This window comes from Scophthalmus maximus, chromosome 17, assembly GCF_022379125.1.
Source record: "Scophthalmus maximus strain ysfricsl-2021 chromosome 17, ASM2237912v1, whole genome shotgun sequence".
Classification (NCBI taxonomy): domain Eukaryota; kingdom Metazoa; phylum Chordata; class Actinopteri; order Pleuronectiformes; family Scophthalmidae; genus Scophthalmus; species Scophthalmus maximus.
In genome coordinates, this window is record NC_061531.1 from 13,678,369 (window position 1) to 13,693,124 (window position 14,756).

The window sequence follows — 14,756 nt, forward strand, 5'->3', positions numbered from 1 at the left end:
CAGCCACCAGCGAATCGGGTGGCTGGGCAATTGGGCGGGGTTAATATTGTCCAATCAGAATCGGGGGAAAAGGCCCGACGAGCGCCGAGTTTAACAAATGGCCGAGCCGCTGGAGGGGCGATGGGCGGTCCTTCTTCAGCAGGGGCTCTGTTCAATATGGAGTAGAGAAAATCGCCTGATTCACACTGCACTTGGCTGCTCGCCTCTCATTCGCATTCTCGGCCAGTTCTGCCACTCGAGCACAAATTATGAACTGTCCCCCACAAGTAGCAGCCTGTACGACTCTCCCGTGTAGGTACGACACATCTCTGAATATATCGTGTGTGTAAAACGGTGTGTACTACTACTACGACAACAACAGCCGGGGCTGATTAGCAGCGAACTGTTCGAACTGCTCTAACTCTTTAAACAACCACAACAACAACCACAACAACAACCACCACCGTGTGGCCTGGAGGCGTTTCATCACCGGGGCTGTTGCTCTCACGAGGCTCAGGAGCCGCGGGACCTTGTCGACACTCGGCGGTTTCGGCGAAAATAACCAGAAGTAACAAGTGGCGACGAGGTCAGTGGGTGAAGGGTGACATCGCCTCGGTCCGTCGACCCCGAGGTAAGTGGAGTGTTTTTGCGGTGGGATGGCGTCTGTCTGTGTGGGCACTGCTCAGTTCAATGATATGCAACAACTCTGCTGATAACTAACTAACTCGTGGATTTTGATATATAGTTGACTAACCACAATAGTACAAATAGTTCAAACTAAACATTACACAATAATGTGTATGTACATGCGTGTACCAGTCTGCACCACAGTAATTCAATGTCCTGACTCAGACTTATTATGCCTGTTCTTTCCCTAAAAGCGTTTCTCTCCCCCTTCTCCTTCATGACTAGAATGCACAATGCAGCGAGTGTCTCGGCCTCCCTGGGGTCCATAGGACTGCTGCGTCTCTTCGGGGTGTCCTGGACCTGGAGCCTGGCAGCAGGACTTGGGGTTTATCTGGGCACCAGAAGCTGGAAATACTTCTACGTCGCAGCGCGCACCGCCAGGAGAGACCTCAAGTAGGATGAATATGTCAGCGTAAGTTCTCTGACGCTTGTGATGCGTGCCCCACTCACCTTGTGTCTCCCCCCCGTCCTCTTCCTCTGACCCCAACCAGTGGCCTGTATGTGCTGCTGAGGGTGAAGCTGGCCCTCTGGCGATACATGCGAAGTGGAACCAACATTCCTTCCATCTTCGCACAGACCGCGAAACGTCACCCGAACAAACCGGCACTGATCTATGAGGCCACGGGGGAAACGTGGACCTTCGCCCAGCTGGATGAGCTGTCTAACGCCGTGGCCCACTGGGCAAGAGGTCAGGGGTGGGTCTCCGGGGACGTGGTGGCCGTCTTCATGGAAAGCCGGCCGTTGCAGGTGGCTCTTTGGCTGGGCCTGGCCAAGGTTGGGGTGGAAGCTGCACTCATCAACTTCAACCTCCGACACGACTCCCTCCTGCACTGTGTTGGGGTATCGGGGTCACGCGCGATCGTGTTTGGAGCCGAGCTTGCTGATGGTAAGAATGTGTTAATGCAGAAAAAGATGTTCAGTAGATTTGTATTTAGGTTTTAATTATTCAGTGGCAGGATTTGAAAAATGCTTAACTGGATGTAGAGTTTAAGATTTAAAGCGACTGTTTTTTTCTTAATCTCCACAAAGCTCACTGACTCCTCTTGTCACGAAAATGTAGCACACAAAAAGAATCAACATAAAATGCTGCCGTTTATATCGGTCAAAACATACACGGTCAGAAATCAAATCAAATTAATTTAAAAGACAGATGATTATACTGCTGTCACAAGCCAAAATAAAACATTGATTGGCCTCGGCAACTAATGTCATGTTTTGTCTGTGAGAGCATGTGAGCTTTTCAGCTTCTTTGTGTGGTGTCACACATACTCAGTCTCTGTGTGGACCATAAACTGTGATAATTACTGTCTCTTACAAGTCATGTGGTCAGAACATGCTATTAATGATCACATTGCTCATAACACTTTGTACCATTTTGCAAAGTTAGTTAATGTTGCTTCAACTTTGATGCTCTGTGACAACACAAACACTTTGCCTCTTTGTCTTTGTGATCTCTATATGAATAGGTGTTATGGTCTGGACTTCAGATATCAAAGGATAATTGGTTTACAGTGGGTTCTATTGCAAACTAGAGCACTTGAACTGACCTGGCCGATGTTCTTTCTCTCTCTCTCTCATCTCCCACTGTCAGCCATGTCGGAAGTCAGTTCCTCCATCACCCAGTCTATGGTTCGTTTTTGTACCGGAGACCTCAGTGCAGAACATATGGCCTCTCTGGCTGCTCTACCTCTGGACCCAATCTTAGCCTCTGCATCTAGACATCCTACTTCCCCTTGTGTTCCCCCCAAAGGCATGAACGGTGAGTACCTTATCTTCTTACTCTTTATGTTGATGAGGAGTTTCATTTTACATAACCCTCTTAAGACTATTTTCCTTACACAGTGTTTGGTTGATAACCTCTGGGGGGTTTTTTCCCGCTCCATTCCAAATTCCCAAATGATATGCTTCCCAGTAATTATTTAACTCAAACCTGGGAAGTTCAATGCTTGGCTGTGCAGAACTTTGAGAGATATGAGTCATTTTGAATTCAAGACTTCTCTGGATAGGCAAAAGGTGCCTGGAGGAGGATATGAAGGACTGGTTAAGATGTGTACTGTCAGAATAACAAACTGTAACAATGGTAAATCTGTCTTAGATCAATGAACATTGAAGGTGTGACTCTGAGGTATAGATTCAACATAAGAGTTTAGAGGCCTTAGTTGCCCAGGAAAACAAAAGGCTGAATGAACACAGGGACTTCAGTATTTTTTCTGTTTGGTGTTTCTTTGGATTTCATAATGGAATTCCAACAGTGAATGAAATGCTGTGAAGATACATGTTTGTTAATGTAATGCTCCATTGCATTTTTTTCTGCAGACCGTCTCTTCTATATTTACACCTCTGGCACTACAGGACTGCCGAAGGCTGCTATTGTTGTTCACAGTCGGTAAGCTTTCTTGAACGACGACTCACACAAAAAAAAGCATCAACCTCCAGAGTTGAAGCGACAGATGCTTGAGAATTTCCCCTTTGTTCTATTGACAGTTACTACAGAATCGCTGCCTTTGGGTATTTTGCCTTCCGCATGCGTTCCGATGACATCATCTATGACTGCCTGCCGCTCTATCACTCAGCAGGTACAGTATGTGACGACAGCCTTCACCTCTTGGTGAATACAGTTTTTCCCCTTTAGGTTTGCTTAACTGCAGTGTGAGCTTTCTCTTTTTTCCCAGGTAATATAATGGGAGTTGGGCAGTGTCTGATCCATGGCCTCACTGTGGTGGTGAAGAAGAAATTCTCTGCCAGTCGTTTCTGGGAAGACTGCATTAAGTACAACTGCACTGTAAGAGCTTCTGCTCAGAAAACATTGAGAATTGACAGATTTTATGAGATCAATTACCATAAAATGTAAATTTTTAACTTGTGCTGCCACAATAACAAGACTGCTTTGTAGGTGGTTCAGTATATCGGGGAAATCTGCCGCTATCTCCTGTCTCAGCCAGTGCGGCCATCAGAAAAGGGCCACAAAGTTAGGCTGGCAGTGGGAAATGGGCTGCGTCCCAGTGTGTGGGAGGCCTTCACAGAACGTTTTCGGGTGGCGCAGATTGGCGAGTTCTATGGAGCGACTGAGTGCAACTGCAGCATTGCCAACATGGATGGCAAGGTCAGCAGTCACAGCGTTTACTCGCATCTTCACTGATAAAATGTGCATTGGATCAGCGTTTAATAAATTCTGCTCTGCCAGGTGGGAGCTTGTGGATTCAACAGTCGCATTCTCCCTAATGTGTACCCCATCCGTCTGGTGAGGGTGGACGAGGACAGCATGGAGCTAATTCGCGACAGCCGGGGCCTTTGTGTGCCTTGCCGCCCTGGTAACTGATGCAACAACGACTTATCTCGATGTAGCATGTGATTGTTAGCCGAGAGTTCATCTCCTGAGAACACGTGGTCTTGTCTTGCAGGGGAGCCAGGGCTTCTGGTGGGTCGTATTAACCAGCAGGACCCATTGCGGCGATTTGACGGTTACGCCAATCAGGATGCTACAAGGAAGAAGATAGCACACAATGTCTTCAAGCAAAATGACTCTGCATATTTATCAGGTTGCCATTCCTTTGTATTCCTCAAAATGCACATTTATTTTCCAATTATATTTTGTACTGTATGTACACTTGGACTAAACATTAATGTTTTTCCAACTGTCCTCTTCAGGTGACGTACTGGTGATGGATGAACTGGGCTACATGTACTTCCGGGATCGTAGCGGAGACACATTCCGCTGGCGAGGAGAGAATGTCTCCACCACGGAGGTGGAAGGCACGCTCAGCAGTCTCCTGGGTCAGACTGATGTAGCAGTTTATGGTGTGGCAGTGCCAGGTGATTGTTAACTTTGTGCTTTTATTGTCATATTGGGAACACAATTTTTATTTCCCTTTTAATGTATATTGGTTTTGACTGTGTACATTTACTGATAAGCATTTGTCTCCATGTCTCTTCTCAGATGTGGAAGGTAAGGCAGGCATGGCTGCAATCGCAGACGCCACAGGGAGTTTTGATTGCAATGGTTTCTTGCAGAAAGTCCAGCGAGCTCTCCCTCCGTATGCTCGACCAGTGTTCCTGCGAATCTCTCCAAATGTAGACACCACAGGTAAACTGTCGCAACATCCCACCTTGGGAGTTCATAAAAATTTCAACCATCACTTGTGATTTCATATCGATGAATCATAACCTATTTTCTGTATCTCCACATTCCTGCATAGGTACATTTAAAATTCAAAAAACCAGGCTGCAGAGGGAGGGATACGACCCACGGCTCACAACAGACCAGATCTACTTTTTGAACACTAGATCTGCGCGTTATGAGGCGATAGATGAGGAGCTGTACAATGCTATAGCGGAGGGAAGAATGTCTCTATGACATGGAGGCCAATGCAAGGCGGTCAAGGTGCCTCAGTGAGACAGATCGGGTAGAGAGAGAGGATAACAGGCATATGCTGATGCTGGGATCAGTCTTGGTTCACCACCTGTCTGGATTTTAACTGTTCAAAGAACAGAGTTGAGAGAACTACTTATATAGAGAGTGCACTGTTACAGATGATATTTTAACACTGTATGAGTAACACACCAGGACACAATGTGAGGGCATTTATTTTCTTTAATATCTCCTTTTTATATATTAAAAGAACACCTCAAAATGTCCCACAACCCACTTGACATAGGAGCCTGTTACAATAATGTGGTAAGGACAGCACGGGTGGTATCAAGTCAAACTTTGTTACAGGGTATTTTACCCATAAATGAAATATGCTGCAAGATTTATTTTGTGTAGGTTTAGGCAATTCTTGAGTGTGAAGGTATGGAGTTGCTGCCATGTGTTTGGATGAAACTCCGGTTGAAGACCAGACGTCAACATGCTGTACACTCGGATACTACATTAAACGCTAACCATAGTGTTTTTACTGCAAAGGAAAACTAATCTCACATGTCATACTTGAGCCTCTGAAAAACACTGGCACGGGTTTGCAAAATACACATGCTGTATGTGCCTTATATGAAACATGACAAAAGTTTCATTTTTTTACTTTTATCTTGGAAAAGAGTTCGAAGGAAATTGGAAATCACAGCAGTGATTGTGTGCCATGCAAACCTGAGTCACACATAGTCACTGTTATTTTATGTAATAAATCTTATCAGTGTAGTAATATATGGGGTTTTAAAAGGTTGTGAAGTTGTTTGCAATTTCGAATCTTTCAGACTACATTTGTTTTAACGCAAATTAAATATTTAAATACATGTCTTTGTTTCAGTCATTCATTTAAAGAGAAATCATGCATGTGCTGTAATTTGGCCCTGCTTTCCCACAATCATCTTTTGCAATTTGTGTCACAGGTGAATTAATGGTCTGTTGACAAGGATATCCTTGTGGGTAGGATTCTCAGTGGGTGCTCTTTGCAGGCAGTGCAAAAGTAGGGAAAGGCTCTGGGTGTGATGACCTCCATGAAGGTGTAGAGAGGCGCTCTCTCGCCGGGGTCATAAAAGGTCACCTTGCCTCGGTCCATGTCTAAAACCACTCTCACCACTTCCGGCTTCTTAGTCATGTTCAGCGGCTCCCATGGAGCGGTGCAGGCCTTATGCTCTCCATTGCGAAACCGAATAGTCCAGAAGCCCTCTGCTGGTGTCAGCACGTGCTTCCCCTTCCTGTTGATGGAGTCGCTGGCTACTCCCACCACCCAGTAGGTGTTGTCCTTCACCTCCACATCCCAGCTGTTTCGTCCAGAGGTATAGCCCTCAGCAGCCAGCATCTCGGCACTGATGTCAAAGCGTTCAGGGTTGTCTGGCACCTTGAAAATCTGGGTTGAGTTCTGCACCACTGTGAGGTCCTCTGAGAGGATGAAGCAGCTCGCTGCTGTGTTGGGATCCATAATCACAGGATCTCAAGAAAGAGGAAAAGAAGGAAATGAAGTTAATATTATAGCAGGAGCTAACTAATAAAATGTGTCTATTTATGGTTTGAGGAACTCACTATATCTAACTATACTCTTCATCTTCTCCCACACTTTATATTTCAGTGAGCCCAAGTGCTTGGCCACATTAATCAGAGCGCCAGGAATCATTTGTGGATCAGGAGAAGTTCGCCAGGTTCTGAAAAAAAATTAAGAAGTTAGTTGTTGAGAATTGTGTATGTAAAGCTGAACTGAAAAATAAGTTTAACTTGATCCTAGATGTGATAATAACACTTACTTCCGTATTGTTTCCTTGTAATTCTGAAAACAAAATTGAGAACAACATTCACCAATTTTTAAATCACTACCTGGTTAAAAAAAATTATAATAAGCATATGTTTTATTTACCTTAAGAAATGGGATATCATGAGATTTCATCTCCTGCTCTACTAATTTAATGGTGTTGGAGAGAGATGTCATTTCAGTGTTCATCTCCTCAATTCTCTGGTTAATCATCAGATTCTTCTGATCCTCTTCAGCCTTTAAAGAGGAAAGTCTCGCAGCCTCCTGTTCTTTCAGGAAACGGTGAAGAGCCTCAAATTCTTCTTTGATGTGTGCTTCAGTATGTCCAGCTTGGTTCTGGAAAGAGACATGATTGAATCCTTGCCTCCACACCAAGGCGATTTGGGGTCCTCAAAGTAACATTTGGTACTGATGGGACGGACAATACCTTAACATGTTCTGCCATTTCCTCACAGACCACTTTCGCCTTCTCGTACAGCTGCAACTTCTCTTTCAAAGGCAGCAGTGCACTCTTCAGTTCCTCCTATAAAGTCAGTGACATGACATCAACACTTAAAAACAAGGTCAGTGTGGCAGGTGGCCAAGCTGTCAGCACAATGGGGGATTTTCAGCTGCTACATACTCTTCCATGACAGCATTCCGTGTAAATTCAAAGCTGTACAATACAGCAGCATCAAAGTTAAGGGACACATTTATGGATAATGTTCGAATGCCCAAATAAGATAAATTAAGCTCGTCCAGGAAGGGGCACAATATGGCAATGTTTACTCAAGGTTTCCTGATTTTGAGAGAAGGCAGAGGAAGGAAGGAGTAGAATGAATGTAGCATCACAGAAACCTTGTGGGAGTCGAGTTTCAGTCCTATCGAGACCCCAACAGCAACGGCAAACCAAAAATATGAATCTATTATTAGACTGTTAATGAACCCTGCCAAACACCTTCACACAGGTCAGCATATCAGGCTTGGAGAAACACAAAGGTAGTGAAAAACACCAAAAAAACACAATACCTTTAATAATATGGGCATTCTGTAAATTAACATATTGTCCGAGTACAACCTGACAGCTGTATTCATGCAATGATGAGTTGCCCCAAAGATTTTATTCATAAATTTGCATACAAAAAGAAAGTAAAAAAAAAAACAGTTTGGCAAATTAACCCTGCTATGTTTGAACCTATGTATTAATCTTTAAAGACATTTCAAATTCAGCAATATGACAGATATTTCTTTCATATTTTGTCATCATTCATTCCAGCAGCAATCATCAGTAGGAAAACAAAAGAATAAGGGTTAGGTAATGCAAGTTTCCCCAATGTGAAGTAGTGGGCTGACCAACCCTGTGACCTAAAATGCCTACCTTACAGTCATGGGCACCTTCCCCAATGGGATAAAGCCTGTGTCCAGTGTGTGCAGCTGCTTTCACACACACACCACAGATTGGTTCCAAGTCCTCCAAACAGAACATTGTGAGCTTTTCTCCATGTTCTTGACAAGCCTCTGGGTCATTCTTACTTCTGTCTTCCTTGAATGAATCGCAGGCCTTCTGCAGCACACTGCTCACCACTATTTGATCCATGGAGCAACGGCGCCAGCACAGAGGACAGTAGTGTGAATCCCTACCCCCTTGTGTGTCCCAGCTGTCTTTCAGACAGGCTTTACAGAATCTATGTCTGCAGTTGAGCACCACTGGCTGGCTGAGAATATGTCCACAAATCGGACAGGAAAGGTCATCCTCTAGATGAACACGTCTGGCAGCCATTCTTCTTCACAAGGCTTTGATGCCAAGGCAGGATCCCAGGCCCCTCCCATGGCTCTGGACGGCTACCTCGTCTTACCGTCAGAAATAAGTGTTAATGCCTAAGCTCCTAAAGGCATATCCCATGTTATGTTGTTGTGTTGAGCATGCACATTGCACAATTCTCAAATTAGCACTACAGCTCAGGATAAAACAAATTGGCTTCACATTTAATAGACTGTCTGTATCTCTGAATATCAGAGGAAATAGGAGCCTTAATAACCCAAACATGACAGAAGAGTATGGTGACAGTGGAATATTTGCACTCAGGAAGGCCTTTGGATTAGAGTTATACTGTGTATCCTCCAAGTTATTTGAGAAGACTGTTGAAACAACCTGTCAAAGTGTAATGAAAAGTTTACAGAGAAACGGTGTCCAAAATAAGAGTGAGGGTGGAGATATAAATAGACATATGCAACCAATTTGGATTGAAGTTATGTGGGTAAAGAAATATCTGCATGCTGACCAATGGAACATTGTTTTTCATGGTCAAGTTTAGCTTGAGCAATAGCTTTTTAAGAGCTGACACATGGTTATTTTTAAAATATCAGTCAAACTATCTAACTACAGCTCACATTACTCAACCAGCACACCATTGACGAACAGAGGGTTTTCAAACCAAGATGTGTAAACAGTAGCACCGTGAAGAATAATTGTTTTATTTCAAGTATTTAACAGTAAGCTGACCTTGTTTGTACTGTAATCCAATAGTTTGTTGTGGGAGTCAGATTACTAGAATCACTGCTGCGCCAGATATAGGCCACGAGCATAGATAGAGAAAATAACCCTGGGGAATAGAATCCTGCCACAAAAAAACACTATGTCAGTCCATGCTGCTTTAACTCTAGTGTATAGTGCACTGTATGTTTACTCTTATGTCTCACACATGCTATGTAAGGATTCACTGTCAGCTTTAAATCATGGAGTCAGGAGTGTTATTGCAGTGTGCTGTATCATACATAAATTAGCTACTTGAGGCTTCATCCCATATATTTATTTATATTACTTTGTAAATTATTATGCTGGAATGCTAAGTCCCTCTGAAATATATATAACATGCAATATGCCAAAATTATGGATATTACAGGTGAAGATAACTGTAAGGGTAATTTGGTCTTGAATGCATGCTTTGTAATCAACATATGCACACTTCAGCCATGCCAAGTTTGTGGTGGCTCTGCATCCAGTCACTGAAAAGATAACAAATATTTATTTTAATATGATTTTATTCAATCTAAAGACATGAATTGTAGTTTAAAAAAACATTGTTGTGGTTCAAGTGGATGAATGGCAGTTTTATTTTGATATTTATTTTTCATACATGATTTGTTGAAAAACAGATTAAATGAACTTGTTTACACGTGTGTGTGTGTGTGTGTGTGTGTGTGTGCATGCGTGCCTGCCTGCGTGGCACGGGCATCTGAGTGAGACACAGTGGTAAACTGAGGTAATGAGGAACTGACAATCAAATGTCTGCAGTGTATACATTACAGATCCCATGGGAAAGAGCAGAGAGACTTTGTGAAACAGAAGTTTTCTGTTCATTGCAAGTGTCTTATTTTCAATTTCCAACCATTTTTGTTCATAATGGCAGACTAAGAGTAATCATTGTCCATTTTAAAGTAATTCTTCATATTGAAAATTAATAATCCCACAGCTACTACTGTAAACATTAACCATATCCTTTGTTCTGATATTGTGAAATAAAAAGAGCCACATGCTATCATAAAATATGCTCCAGGCTTTTTCACAGTGAGAAAGAAAGAAAGATTAAACCTTATTATAGGTTTCATTCAGTTTAGTGAGAAAGAAAGAAAGATTAAACCTTATTAGTTTTCATTCAGCTTACCTTACAATCCAGAACACCTCCTCAATGGGATACAAGTTGTGATTCGCATCAGGAGAAGCAAAAAAAACCCCAAAAGCACATGGAAAGAAACAGTGTCTTTCCATGTGCTTCAGATTATTTATGTGGAAGTCCAAGGCTCTCTTCAAAGCAGACAGGACACTCTTCAGCACCATGTAACTCGTGTTATAAATGCTACAAAAGCCACCGATGCAGCAGAGGATCTCTGGACCTTGGGTCTCCACCCAAGACATATGTTGCCCATGCATGTACAGTATGTACTATGGGTGTTCATCTACTGTACATATAGGCCAGCAGCAGATGAGAGAGGGAGAGAGAGAGACCCAGCTCCTCTAGTTTCACCTCAGCTCCGGTTCAGACATACAGCTGGAGAAGACACACAAAACGTCTTGTCCAGGTATTGTAGAAAGAGATATGTGTTATACAGTAATAATGAGCTACTTTAATTTGCAGCAATTTACAACATTCATACATGTCAAGGTGGATAGTCTGTATGACTTTATGACGTTGCATAAAGAGTTCAGTTTTCAAAGGTCTAACAAAAATGTATTTTTGTTCTAAGGATTGGGAAGCATTTAAACAGATACTTATCAAGTACAAGCCATATTCTTAAATACCACTCCTTAAAAGTGATCATCAATCAAACACAAATTGATTGAACAGTCCACAATTCAAACCTGATGTATAATGAGCCAAATTATATTGAGAGCAAAATATTGATTAGACCATTTTCAAAAGGCTTCAGGAAATGCATTATGTTAGAGGAAAAACAGGTCATTAATAGTAGCATTACAGAGTCAGCTGTTTTTTTCTCCTCCTCCCCTCACATACTTAAAGTTAATTTGTAATTACATAGGTTTTGTGTAGATGGATATGAAAAAAGAAGTATGTTTTCAATCACGTGTTCCACTTTATTCATTTTTCACACAGGAATGACAAAATTGCAATTTTTTAGATTTTTTTTTTTGGAATGCAAACAGACACTGCACAAACACAGGAAGTAGAAATACAAATTCGCTGAATAATATATTAGAGTTTGGAAGTGTGTTAACTCAAGTTTATGACATGGTAAAGTGTAATATCTACCCTAGAATTTATGCCAGTGATCAGTCAACCACTGCTTACAGAGTTCACCTCAGATGAGCTGATGGATTTCTGGCTGTCATGAGATTAAGGCAACGAGGAGAGCATGCTGCTCAGAGGGATACACAACGTGATAATACTGTGGCTCACGTGAACATCAAATGACAAAAAGTGTGATATAACACTGAGATGCATGTCAGTTCCAGTTGAAATATTGTGATCATATCATCTAGCTGGAAATAACCACAACTGCTGACAGGGCTTGATTAAAACACCACCACTAGTTATGACGTAAGCGATTTTATATACATTCTTTAAATCATCACATTAAGTAAAATCTGAAATGTATTAATTCTGTTTCACGTTTAAAATTAATTTTCTCATGTTACATCAACTTTTCCCTCATTATTAGAAAAGAAATTTACCAGCAGAGTTGTTTATTAACAACTTCACTGAAAGGACAGGTTTTAAATCATACTCCCATAATACTTTTTGGCTTCGACAGCATCTTCATAACCTCTTCCAGTTATACACATATATATATTTATGTATCTTTAAACATCATTTCCTTCACCCTTCTCTTGCTGTTCTCAATGACCTGAGGTCACTATGGCACAATGACTTCACATCAGCTTCCTGTCGGGGTGATCAGAGGCACGTCCAGAGCGCTGGTGTCGGACCTCCAGATGTTTGCTCTGAACGCGGTCAAAATGCTGGAGCAGCTCGTTGTAATCCATCTGAGTGTGAGAAGCACGTTTGGAGGCCACTTGCTGTTTAGAGTCCATGTACCTGGACTCATCCACAGTCCTCATGAGCTCTGGGTTAGGGACACACCGCAAGCGGTGGGAGAGCAGCTGGAAGGCCTGGCTCTGTGGCAGCAGCATCAGCAGACCATACAGTGCCTTAATCAGGTAAGGGTTGTTCTCCACATCCAGGAGCTGCAGGCGCAGGTAGGTGAAAATGGGGCTTTCTATGAGCTGTACCAGTTTGTCTACCTCCATCAGGAAGTCTACTGTCACTTCTAGATCTCCAAACTTCTGGATGAGATCATAGGCGTGTTTATAGTTCTGCGTGAGAAAACAGAGCGACACGGTGGCCACAGGGTTGTGGCACCAGGAACGATACAGGCAGCAAAACAAATCACAGCTTTCCGGAGTACGTAGGTCTTTCAGCTGATTGCGTAGCTGGAAGAGCTCGGCAGAGGTGAGCAGGATGGTGTTGAGCGTCTGAACCATAGTGGAGGCAAACTTGAGGTCCTCCTCCTTCAACAAGATGTCAGCCATGGAGTGGAAGATGTTCTCTGCATGAAGCAACAAACACAGCTGCCTGATGATGAAAGCTCCTCTGTTCTCCAGCAGCTTCCTCTCCAGACTCAGGCGTTTCAGCAAGTTGATCATGAACTTGTAAAAATAGGAGTTCATACTGGGAGTGGAGGGGGATGAGTCCGCTGCCTTTGAGCCTGTGCTATGTTGCTGTCCCACCTTGGTACCTTCTGGGACCTTGAGCTCCAGTTTGTTGTCGGTGCCGTCGCAGGAGCCAGCTTGGTCTGTTTGACCAGCAGGAGATGATGCAATCTCAGCCAACACCTCCAGGTCTTTCAGTATAACCTCATCAGACTCATCAGACAGCGTTTTGAGCAGCATGGGAAACAAGCTGTCTGTGTGGCGGAACATTTTGCGAGGCGTCTTGATGTAGAGGTGGTAGAGCCATTTGAGCACAGCTATACGGGTCATCATGCCAGTGGAGGAGTCGTGGAGGTGACGGTCCAACACCTGAACAATACCATCCAGGTCCAGAGTTACCTGAGGCCTGTCTGCAATCGCTGGAGTAAAGAAGCTGATATTACTGAAACCAACAGATTCTTGTGATGCATTCAGCATATCATTGCCGTCTACCTCCGTCTTGGGCTGGCCGTCTTCCTTGGCCGGCGACACCTTGCTCCCACCTCTCTCCTCCTCTTCATCCTCATCATCCTCAGGAGTCACCAGCTTCATCAGACTGTGGTTGCAGGCACTTGCTGCTTCTTTGGTGTTTTTCTTTCTGTCGTCATAGGAAAGGCAAGGCAGCACTGCAGTGAGGATGCCAGAGGAGTAGGGGAGCACCACTCTGCCTGCCAGCTGGATAAACTCTCTCATCCAGGTCATAGACGTCAGCTGGATCAGGTCATTTGTGAGTTTGGTCTCATCTGCAACCTGGCAGTGGATGACCAAAATGTTGGCCATCTCAGCAAATTTCACGCTGGAGGGAGTCTTTTTGATTTCCTTCAGAAACTCTCCTAACACCACCTCGCAAGTCCTACGGATCTCCTTGCTGTTGTCTCCCAGGATCTGGAAGAGCCCATCCAAGATTTCAGGGAGGTAGTCTAACAGATTTATGTCTGGCACAGTCTCCAGAACGTGGATCCAAGATATGATGAACTGCCTGGCATACTGGTTATTGGAGTAGATCCTCTCCCTCAGCAAGGGGACAAATGCCACTAAGTCAAACTTGTTACTTTCGGTCACAATGTCCTTCAGCAGTCTGTCCAGGAGCTCAGATCCACTTTTAACATTGGGATCCGGATCTGCCGCAAGCTTGCTGAGACCATCAAAGAGCAGGTTGAAGTGGGGCAGCACAGCTCCCCTCGCCACTTTGACTATATTATAGAGGGCCTCACATGCATAGTAGCGCAAACGGCTGTCTGAGTCATTGAAACACGTGAGTACAGGCTCAATAAGCTCCTTCAGATACAGACCCGAGTCCTTGCCGAGGGCGATGGAGCAGGCTGCCAGTCCAATGAGACCCCCCTTGCGACTGTGGGGGTGCTGGGAGAGGGCAAACTCCGATGCTAGGATCTGGATGACGTGCCTGATCTGAGTGGAGTTGTTCTGAGCCACAAACTCCCGCACCAGTTTCTCGATCTCTAGAGCGGCGACTTTCCTCTTCTCGTACAGTTTGTCGTTCAGAGCCCGGACGATGTTGGGCGTCAGCGGCGAAAAGTCCTTCTCCGTGTTCATGTCGGCGGCTGCAGTAGTGCCGAGTCCCGTCTACTGAAACCTGCGTTGAAGCCTAAGAAAGATGTTCACGAGCATTCAATCGAGAAACGACATCTGCTTCTTTGGCGAAACCAGGAAGCCTTGTAATACAACACAGCTGACCGGTTACATCCGCCGGAAGTACGTCA

General features: G+C 43.9%; 3 protein-coding genes across 3 annotated transcripts; 1 reads left to right on the top strand and 2 right to left on the bottom strand.

Moving 5' to 3' along the window:
* The first annotated feature begins 125 nt into the window (after window positions 1–125).
* Window positions 126–5,895, top strand: slc27a1a (solute carrier family 27 member 1a). Its single transcript, XM_035615285.2, has 13 exons — window positions 126–610; window positions 892–1,059; window positions 1,158–1,552; window positions 2,258–2,425; window positions 2,983–3,052; window positions 3,151–3,242; window positions 3,339–3,448; window positions 3,560–3,769; window positions 3,851–3,977; window positions 4,068–4,205; window positions 4,315–4,479; window positions 4,604–4,750; window positions 4,863–5,895. The coding sequence occupies exons 2-13, from the start codon at window positions 893–895 to the stop codon at window positions 5,018–5,020; spliced, it is 1,947 nt and encodes a 648-aa protein (XP_035471178.1). The 5' UTR covers window positions 126–610; window position 892; the 3' UTR covers window positions 5,021–5,895.
* Window positions 5,240–9,953, bottom strand: trim35-13 (tripartite motif containing 35-13). The gene is made up of 6 exons (XM_035615286.2): window positions 8,206–9,953; window positions 7,276–7,371; window positions 6,954–7,184; window positions 6,844–6,866; window positions 6,626–6,744; window positions 5,240–6,535 (listed from the first exon to the last, which is right to left on the bottom strand). Exons 1-6 carry the CDS (start codon window positions 8,605–8,607, stop codon window positions 5,997–5,999), a joined length of 1,410 nt encoding a protein of 469 aa, XP_035471179.1. The 5' UTR covers window positions 8,608–9,953; the 3' UTR covers window positions 5,240–5,996.
* Window positions 9,954–11,400: 1,447 nt separating this feature from the next.
* Window positions 11,401–14,755, bottom strand: vac14 (vac14 homolog (S. cerevisiae)). The gene has a single exon (XM_035615515.2). It carries the CDS (start codon window positions 14,587–14,589, stop codon window positions 12,217–12,219), a length of 2,373 nt encoding a protein of 790 aa, XP_035471408.1. The 5' UTR covers window positions 14,590–14,755; the 3' UTR covers window positions 11,401–12,216.
* Between the last annotated feature and the right edge of the window lies 1 nt (window position 14,756).